Source organism: Bison bison, unplaced genomic scaffold (assembly GCF_000754665.1).
Source record: "Bison bison bison isolate TAMUID 2011002044 unplaced genomic scaffold, Bison_UMD1.0 scf7180017864173, whole genome shotgun sequence".
In the NCBI taxonomy this organism is placed as follows: domain Eukaryota; kingdom Metazoa; phylum Chordata; class Mammalia; order Artiodactyla; family Bovidae; genus Bison; species Bison bison.
The window spans coordinates 316,883-326,807 of record NW_011494745.1 but is presented as its reverse complement, the minus strand read 5'-3'; the positions used below and the strand labels follow the sequence as shown (position 1 = coordinate 326,807).

Genomic DNA, 9,925 nt, shown 5'->3' with positions numbered 1-9,925 from the left:
GGGGGGAGGGGTGTGGGCGGGCCCCGCGGCCCCGCATGACCTCAGTCTCTGCTCTGTCCCCGCAGCCCTGGTGATCACCCGGCCCGCTCCCCACCCACGGGCTCCCAAGGCCAGCCAGGTGAGAGGCTGGCTGCCCACAGCCCCGAGGCCACGGCCCCGCGGGAGTCGGCATCTCTGGGGTCCAGGGCCCCGTCGGCGGAGGAAGGGGCCGCAGCAGGTGCGGACCGAGTGGAGCCCCGGGAGCCCGGCCAGGACCCCCTGCCTTCCTGGAGGCCACAGCCGGACGGGGAGGCCAGCTGGACAGACGCGGTCCACAGCACCCGGGATGCCACAGGGGCCAGTCAGGGCGAGCAGACCCCGCAGGGGCCGCCGACCAGCACCCCCAGCCAGGATTTCTCCTTCATCGAGGTCAGTGGGTGGGCTCCTGTCGGGGTGGGGGTGGAAGGGGGTGTGTAGGTGCTGTAGCTCGGGTCTCACCCCAGGACCTCCCTCTTGGCGGGGCGGTCTCAGCCCGAGGGGGCGGAAGCTGGGATGAGGCAGCTCTGCGAAGGTCATGGCAGTGGTCTGTACCCCCATCCCCCACAGGACACCGAGATCCTCGACAGCGCCATGTACCGGAGCCGTGCCAACCTGGGGCGCAAGCGTGGGCACCGCGCCCCGGCCATCCGGCCCGGGGGCACGCTGGGCCTGTCGGAGGCTGCAGCGTCGGACGCAAGGCTGTTCCAAGACTCCACGGGTAGGGCCGGGCTGTCCTGACGACCTCCATGTCGCTGTCCTGTGGGCGGTGGGCAGGGGGTCTGGGGTTGCCGCCCCGTGCTGAGCCCCTGCCTGGGCCCTTGCAGAGCCACGGGCTTCACAGACGCCGTCCTCGGACGAGGAGGTGGTCGAGGAGCCTCAGAACCGCCGGACACGGGTGACCAAGGGCCTGAAAGTCAGCCTGTTCCCTGGCCTGAGCCCGTCGGCCCTGAAGGTACCCTCTGGCCGTACCGCCCCCTGGCGTCCAGCCTGCCCTCCGTCCGTTTGTCTGTCCATCTAAGCCCTGAAACCCTGTCCGTCCTCTGTGCCTGCTGTGCTCGTGGTGGGCGCGAGGCGGGATGGAGGGAAGAACACAGAGGGTCTGGGTCCCAGAACCCCACGGGCTGGCAGGGCTACAGTGGTGCAGCGGGGTGGAGGTTCAGGTGTCCCTGGGGGTACGGCAGGGGTGAGCCGCACAGAGGGAGGTGGGAGGCTGGGTGCGGGACTCGGGGAGGCCTCCGGTCACAGCTTCGAGGCACTAGCAGGCGTGTAGTGTTTGCGGTGGGGAGATGTTGCAGGCAGAGGGCGCAGGGAGTGCAGACCCTGGGGGCGTCCCTGCTGGCTCCGTCCAGCCCACTTGGGCTAGATTCAGGTCAGCAGTGTCTCCCTGAGGGCCTGTGGGGTGGCAGGCACAGCCTGCCCTCGGGGAAGGTCATCGCTAAGCAACTTCCCCTCCCCGGGGTAAGAGGGCTGTGGAGGGCATTTAGGCCTGGGCCAGGGACGCCACGCCCTGGGGAGAAGGCCTGGCCCTCCCTGCCCACGCCAGCCCCGCTGACGTCCGTCTGTGCTCCGGCTTCCTCTCAGGCCAAGCTGCGCTCGCGGAACCGCTCGGCTGATGAGGGGGAGCCCTCAGAGGGCAAGGCGGGCCAGAAGGAGTCGATGCAGCGCTCCAAGTCCTGCAAGGTCCCCGGGCTGGGCAAGCCCCACGCGCTCCCGCCCAAGCCAGACAAGTCCTCAGGGTAGGTGATCTGCGTGCCAGGAACTACCCATCTCGGCCTTAAGAGGAAAACCCTGCTTTACAGGGAGACAGAGGCTTGGAGAGGGTATCATGCTGCGGGTCGGCACTCTTCAGCTGGTGCCAGGGTGCTGGTCTCTGCGGCCAAGCCTGACGTCACCCCTCTTGGCCAGGGGCGGGGGGCGTTTCTGACTCCCTTCCGACTTCTGCTCCCTGCCCTGTAGGTCAGAAGGATCATCACCCAACTGGCTGCAAGCCCTGAAATTGAAGAAGAAGAAGGTCTAAGAAGTCGTTGAGGTGCGGGCAGGAGCTAGGCTTGGCCTGTCTAGGGTTGGGGGCTGGTTCAGGGCTGCTGGGGCCCCTTCCCCAGAGGCCTCCGGAGGCCCCAGACCTGCTTTTATGGCCCTCATCTGCGAGGCTGGAGGAGGGATAGGCTAGCCACTCCAGTATTCTTAGGCTTCCCTGGTGGCTCAGCTGATAAAGAATTGCCTGCAATTGGGAGACCTGGGTTCCATCCCTGGGTTGGGAAGACCTCCTGGAAGGAAATGGCTACCCACTCCAGTATTCTTGCCTGGAGAATCCCGTGGACAGAGGAGCCTGGCGGGCTGCAGTCCATAGGATCGCAAAGAGTCAGATACAACTGAGCCACTAACACTCCGAGGCTGGGAGCAGACGCTAAGGCCAAGCTCCAGAGTCCTGGGTCCCTCGGCTTGGGGACGTCCACCCCGCCTTCCTCCTAGGGCTCAAGGATGCTGGTCTGCCCTTCTGGTCTGGCACCCCTGGGGGGCACTCACTAGGCTGGAGGTCCCCAGCAGGGCCTTCCTCATGCTGGGCCTCGCAGAGGGGCGCCTGGGCAGGGAGGTGAAATGTCCCCTCTGCTCCCCTGTCCCCATCCAACCTCTTCTCTTCCCTCTGTTGCAGGTCCTTCCCATCTGGCAGTCTCAGGCAGTGCCCGTCCCTGTGGGGTCCCTGGCGGGGAGACGGCTGAGCCTCCCCGGCCACAGCCCCTGCCCGTGCGCCTCTGGGGCGTTGGGGGAGGCCCCGATATGCACTTTGTATCAGCGTCCCAGCTCCCCTGCACCGCCCCTCCCCGCCGGTCTTCCACGGCGTTGGTCCCTCGTCCCACCTCCCTCTCTGCTTCCTCTTGCAGCCCCCCTTGGGTTTTCTTTTGATACCAGTTTATAGCCTTTTTTATAAAAGCCTTTGATTTTTGTAACGGGCGGAGCCCAGCCCCACCCCACGTCTCCCTCCGCCCTGCCAGGGGCCCCACAGAAACCAATAACGTTTTGCCACTTGAAACAATAAAGTTTTTTGGGAATTGGTGCTGCCCCGGTTGTGGTGTGTGGTTGTGGTGTGTCCCCATTGGAGGCCAAACCCGGGAGGTGCCAGCTCTCGCCCTGCCTAGCTTGGAGCCTGCACTGACACCCAGCCTGTCTCTTCCCTAGCACTCCCTGGGCTCAGGGACCTGGAGGAGGATGTCTTGGTTACAGTAGGCTGATTCCAGATTCGGACAAACCCCAAATCTACATAGCTTAACACACAAAGGTTTCTTTTCCAATCATAGTCCCATCTGGGGTGGGTTAACTGTCAAATTACATTAATAGCCCTCACACTCCCTAAAGATAAATACCAAAAGGTTTAAGAACCCAGGTCTCCTGTATTGCAGGCGGATTCTTTACCAGCTGAGCCACCAGGGAAGACAGAGACCAAACAGAATCACTTGAACTGTAGATAAAGCTGAACTTAGAAATCCTCCCACCCACCGGAGCTTCTTAGCCTTTTGGTTTTTATTTTTTTATTTTTAGGGAGCATGGGGGGTCTTAATGTAACTCGAGAGTCTTGACCAACACGGTGGACTCTAGAGAAATGCACAAACCAGCCCGGAATTCCCATCCCTGGCGTCCTAGCGCCGTGGTCCTTAGCTTCCTAGCGTGCTTACTAAACACGCGCTTCCCAGGATTGCGATCTAGTAGGTGTGCCCGGGAATCGACGTTTGGGGAAGCCCCCTGAAGCAGAGGGGAGAGACAGGGGCCCTTCCGCGGGTGCCTGGCGGTGCCCGGGGTGCGTCTGTGCCGCGCGGCCCCGTGCCAGCTCTCCTGGGAGCCGGCGGAGCCGAGTTGGCACGAGCTCTGTCCTCCTCTCTCCCACCTCTCGTCCCGCCTCCTCGCAGGAGTAGAACTGGCAGGGGCCCAGGGCAAACACTTAAGACTCATTAGTGGGGAGTACGGAGCCGGGCGGTCCCAGCGCCCGGCCCTGCTTCCGGAGAAGGCGGAGCCACGGCTGGGGGACGGGGCAGCCCAGCCTCCCTCCGCCCGAGGACCGCCTGTTCCGGGCCCACGTTGGGAGTCGGAGAGAGGAGAGCAGCGTACCCAAGCTCTGAGCCTAATGGCAAGTGTCTGAGGACAGTCAGAAAACTGTTCCTACGCCGTGCAAGGGTTCCTGGGAGGGGCCTCGGAGGGGCAGGTCTGTGGAACCTGGCTTTGAGTTTTGGAAACTGAGAGTCACTTGGATGCCTGGATTGGGGAATTCCTTGGGCAGTCAGGCAGGCTGATCGTTTTTGGTTAAAGGTGACCCTGAAGGCAATTTCTGAAGAGTTGAGTGAACTTTAGAAGAGTTATTAGAATAAAGATGGCATCACTTTTGAGGGCATCACTTTTTTTTTTTTAATTGCTAGTCCTCTGATATCTTAAAATATTAATATTTCTATATCTGGCTGCTCCAGGCATGCGGGGTTTCCCTTGTAGCTCTGTCGGTAAAGAACCTGCCTGCCAATGCAGGAGCCATAAGAGACGCTGGTTCGATCCCTGGGTCGGGAAGGTCCCCTGGAGAAGGAAATGGCAACCCACTCCAGTACTCTTGCCTGGAGAATCCCATGGACGGAGGAGCCTGGCGGACTACAGTCCATCGTGTTGCAAGAGCCGGACACGACTGAGCGACTAAACCACCACCACCAGGCATGCAGGATCTGAGATCTTCCTTAGAGCGTGCGAGGTCTTTTAGTTGCGTCAGGCAAGATCTAGTTCCTCTACCGGGGATCAAATCCAGGGCCCCTGCACTGGGAGCCCTGAGTCTTAGCCACTTGACCTCCAGGGAAAGTCCCGAGGGCTCCCCTTTAAAGGCAACAAGTCAATGTGTTTCTAAAGGAATCAAACCCTTTCCTACACGTTCGAAAGTGGAGCTGTCCCGTCCTGGGATTTTTGTTGATAACCCCAGAGAATCGGGTCCCAGTCTCATTATGATTAGAAATGTCTCAGCACTCTCTCCCCCGATTCCTTGCTTCCACGGTCCTCACCGAGAGCCTGGGCCACATGCGAGCTGGATCCTAGAGGATGGAGGAAGAACCCTTTGGGAACTGAACACGGTGGCGCGTAGGGGACTATCCTGCGTTCCCTGCAGCCCGAGGTTGAGATTCGTGCTGGGCTGAGTCTGAGAACAAGTTGACGGCTGCCCGTGGTGCCCTTGGTACTTGGGTGGTGGTAGTGGGTGTTGTGGGACGTCTATCCACTAGTGATGTCTGCTGTCCTTCCACCTGCATCCTTCCGCCCCCACCCCAAAGTGGTCCAGCCGTCTGCCGGGGACACAGCCCATCCCTGAGACGCTTAGAGATTGGCAGTCCCAGTGGTGGAGTGAAGCAGGTCAGACTTTATCTGTTTGACCCTCAGGCACCCTTCCTGAGCCTCAGTTTTACTATATGTGGCTCAGATGGTAAAGTGTCTGCCTGCAATGCGGGAGACCTGGGTTTAATCCCTGGGTCAGGAAGATCCCCTGGAGAAGGAAATGGGAACCCACTCCAGTATCCTTGCCTGGAAAATTCCATGGATGGAGGAGCCTGGTGGGCTACAGTCCATGGGGTTGAAAAGAGTGACTTCACTTTCACTTTCAAATTAAATGTACTTAAAGTAACTCCGAGCCTCAGCTTTGTAAAATAGAGGATCTGCTCTACAGAGCTGTTCAAGGTCTAAATAGTGGCAAATGAATGTCCCTGAGACAGAGAACGTGGTCCTGGCTGCTTTTGTCTTCTTCCTTTTGTTTATTTAGGTGAGGGGAACGGAGGAGCTTTTTTGGATCCATCTCGATTCAGATGCCTGGAGCAGGCTGGTCCGGGCCTGGAAGCTGGTGGGGGACAGGGTTTCCCAAGGGCTGGTTTGCCTTTGGGGCCTCGCCGAGCCCGACGTGTGGGGTCATCTGTGACAAGCCTTTGGCCCCTGAGCAGCTGCCCTGCCTCCCCGCCCCTCCCCTGCCAGAGGGGGCCTGTCTCGGACGGGGAGAGACGCAGCACTCCACCCAGCACTCCACCCCGGGGACAGGGCCAGGCCCTCGAGGCTGCAGCGTCCCGCATGCAGAATGATTAAGCGGGTTTTAACCGCTGCCCAAAGACTGACTCTAATTTTACTTTCATTTATATGGCACTCTGTCTCCAAAGGGCCAAACACCCATTCATTCATTTTTTTTTTTTTGAAGACTCAAGTTTTTTGATTTTTCTGACGAGAAAAAGCAAAACAGATTCATGGTAGACCACTTAGAAAACACAGAGAAGTATCCATACAATTAAGAAGAAATTGCCCTTCCCTTTACCACCCAGCTATACCATTTTTAAAAAAGACTCCTTTTTATTTTAGAGTAGATTAAAATTGCGCAAGGAGTACAGAGTTCCTCTCAAGCCACACCCAGTTTTCCTTGATGTTAATATCTGGTATTAGCGTGGTGCTTGGATTATAACCAATGAACCTTAGTCTTTGCCCGAGACTCCTTTTCTGTTCCAGGAACGCGCTCAGGACCCTGTATTACATTTTGCTGTCATTTCTTGAGGCTCTGTTTGGCTGTGACCGATTCTGAGAGCTGCCTGATTTTGGATGACCTGGCAGTGTTGAGGAGTGCTTGTAGAATGTCCTTTAAACTTGAGTTAGTGTGATGTTTTTCTCCTGATCAGACAGCAGTTACAGGTTTTTAGGAGGTAGAGGTAAAGTGCCAGGGGGCTTCCCTGGTGGTCCAATGAGCTCCCAATGCAGGGGGCCCAAGTTCGATCCCTGGTTGGAGAACTAGACCCCCACGTGCTGCAACCAAGGCCTGGTGCAGCCAGATAAATAAACATTAAAAAAGAAAAAAGAAGTAAAGCACCATGCCTATGATATCATATCAAAGATACCTGCTACCCAGCGCAGTCAAAAATAAATAATGAAAATTAAAAAAAAGAAGGTGCCTGCTATCCATATGAGTTATCACTCTATTCACCGATCATCTAGCTGAGGCAGTGTTAATCAGATTTCTACAGTATGAAACTGAAAGTCAGTTGCTCAACAGCGTCCGACTCTGTGAGCCCAGGGACTGTAGCCCACCAGGCTCCCCTGTCCATGGGATTCTCCTGGCAAGAATACTGGAGTGGGTTGCCACCCCCTTCTCCAGGGGATCTTCCTAACCCAGGGACTGAACCCACGTCTCCCACATTGCAGGTGGATTCTTTACTGTCGGAGCCACCAGGGAAGACTTCTCCGCTGTCAAGTGTCTTCTTGGCTCATGACAGTCATGGCAGAATCCTCAAACCATTGTTCATACACAGCCTCAAAATTTCGGTACTTCCTGGACCCACCTCCAGATCTTGTTTAATGCATTAACAAATAAACACATATATTACCATGGCACAAATCTGTTTTTCAGTCTTTTGATAACTGCTATGTCCTAGTGAGAGTCCTAGGTCCTCCTGTTTCTACTGTGGTTTGACGTCTGTGTTCACTGCAGAAAGAAACACTGCACTTCGGTTGGCATTACTAAATGCTTAGTGAACATTTTTTCCCCTCACTCCAAGTTCACAGATGGCTGAGTTCCTAACAAGGACCCCAGCTTAAGAAGGAGCTGGTGGATGCTGGGGAGATCCAGGTCTTCCAACAAATGATTGGAGTCTGTCCCCAGGGGATCGAGGGGGTGGAGAGAGAGGAGGAGCCCTGTGTTCCGCTATCGACCCCAGCCCAGGCGCACCACAGGGCCTTGGGAGCCTCAACCTGGCTTTCCCGATCTCGCTGTTCTAGAGGTTTCAGAGAAGCCGCTGGCAGCTCCCTGCGGAGACTTTGCCCTCACTGATGAATGGCTGCTGCAGCGCATCTATTGACCCAGCCCTTTGTTTTCGAGAAGCAACCTGCCTTTCTCCTGTTAACCCCTGCCGGCCTGGCTCCGAACAGGATGCCTTCTGTGCTCCGGACCCGGCACCAGGGCAAGAGAGGTCAGGAGAAGGGGAAGATCGGAGATGCACCCGACAAAGGCCAGGCGCTCTGCGGGGCCGGCTCATCCAAGTGTCGGCTCCTTTCATCTCCTGGCAGGGTAGGAGCGAGACGTCAGACCCCGGGTCTGCCCGAACTTCAAATGCTGTGCTCTCTCCGGGGTTCCAGAAGCTTTTAGCCATGCTTCGCCACGCGGGTGAGTCTGGGGTCTTCATAACTTCAAGATACACACATAGCCACCCCTTCCTGTCGCTCTCTAACACAGTTTGGGAATGATTGTACCCAGCAGGGGAAGAGTCATTGACTCGAGCTCTGGGGTTCTAGGAAGATGAGAAAGCAGCCTCCGCCCCCAAGTCTGCTGTTTCCAGCCGCTGGCAGCCAGGATTGTCGCTAGCAATCCGTATCTTTGAGTCAAGCACTGTCCTCCCTGGGGCTCCTGGTTTAGAACATGCACTGTATGATCCTGTGTGCATGCTAGTCACTTCAGTTGTGTCTGACTCTATGCGACCCCATGGGCTGTAGCCTGCCAGGCTCCTCTGTCCACGGTTTTCTCCAGGCAAGGATACTGGAGTGGGTTGCCACGCCCTCCTCCAGGGAATCTTCCCGACCCAGGGATCGAACCCACGTCTCTTACCTCTCCTGCACTGGCGGTTGGGTTCTTTACCACTAGTGTCTCCCGGGAAGCCCCTCAGGAACTGTAATTCCTCTGACTTTAAAGTCTTCCCTGAGTGTTTGTGCAGGGGGCAGGGCAGAGGCACAGAATGGGAAGTCATGAGCTCCGAGGGCCCGGGACCCAGCCAAGGCTATGCTGAGACACTCCACAGACTTCTCCATGCAGTGCAATCCCACAGACGTTTATCGGGCCATCTGTTACTCATGCTGGGGATGTGGAGATGAGTCAGGAATAGCCCGCATCTCAGTCAAGAGAGATGACTACAGCAGATAAACTGAAATCCGGTGTCTTAGAGATAGCTGTGGTGACTAGGTACAGTGCAAGACAGGGCAGAGTGCTGTGCTGACCTGGGGGAGCTTGAAGGGAAATATCGTTAACCACTTAACAAAGTGCGCAAGGTGGAGCTTGTCGGGGGCAGGTGGTGAGTGGGAGAAGAGCGAAGGAACAGCACCCCAGGTGGGTGGATCGAGGGTGGTCAGACTGGGCAGAGTCAGGGTGAACGCCTGTGACGCTGACCATGGGAGCTGTCTTAGTCTGCCCCCGGCTGCTATAAGAAAACACCACGGCCAGGCAGCGTGAGCAGCAGGCCTCTGTCCATGGCTCGTAGGTGCCACCATCTCCTGTGTCTTCCACACGGTCTTCCTTCTGTGCGTGTCTCTGTCCTAGAATCTTCTTCTTCTTTTTATAAATATGTATTTATTTATTTGGCGGCACCAAGCCTTGTGGCATTTGGGATCTAGTTCCCTGACCAGGGATTGAACCTGGGCCTCCTGCTGTTGAGTGCAGAGTCTTAGCCACATGACCGCCAGGGAAGTTCTTCCTCTTCTTATAAGGACACTAATCATATTGGCTTGGGGCCCCACCCACACACCCTCGTTTTCACAGAAGCCCTCTCTAAGGATGGTGTCTGCAAACACGGTCCCAGTCCCAGGTGTTTCTACATGTGACTTTGGGGCGGAGGGCACAGTTCAGGCTGTGGGAACAGGAGTTGTTCGTGGAACTCGGAGGACCGCTGGGGGTGGGCGTGGACAGACCTGGGTCAGCAGAGGCCTTGGCTGTCAGCGTTAAGCTCTACCTTACAGGACTTGGTGGTCCTAAGCTGGAAAGTGAAAGTAGCTCATCTGTTCCTGTTCCCAGCGCCCTGGAAATTCTGGGCGGGGTGCGATCTCACAGGCCTACTGCTCCCCGCAGGACTGCTCATCGGGGCCCCGCCCCAAGGAGGGGCCAGCCCCCCCATCCACCCGGGTCCTGGGCGTGTGGGAGCCCTGCCCCACCCCGCCCCACCCTGCC

The 9,925-nt window shown here is 57.3% G+C and overlaps 1 protein-coding gene across 1 annotated transcript in view; it reads left to right on the top strand.

Moving 5' to 3' along the window:
- Nucleotides 1–3,084, top strand: part of TNKS1BP1 (tankyrase 1 binding protein 1, 182kDa) — a 23,912-nt gene extending 20,828 nt beyond the window's left edge. The window contains exons 11-16 of the mRNA XM_010842228.1: nucleotides 66–408; nucleotides 586–736; nucleotides 843–970; nucleotides 1,600–1,754; nucleotides 1,975–2,047; nucleotides 2,672–3,084. Of these exons, the coding sequence (XP_010840530.1) occupies nucleotides 66–408; nucleotides 586–736; nucleotides 843–970; nucleotides 1,600–1,754; nucleotides 1,975–2,035 (838 nt within the window). The 3' untranslated portion in view covers nucleotides 2,036–2,047; nucleotides 2,672–3,084. The remainder of the gene's footprint in view (nucleotides 1–65; nucleotides 409–585; nucleotides 737–842; nucleotides 971–1,599; nucleotides 1,755–1,974; nucleotides 2,048–2,671) is intronic.
- The last annotated feature ends 6,841 nt before the right edge of the window (nucleotides 3,085–9,925 follow it).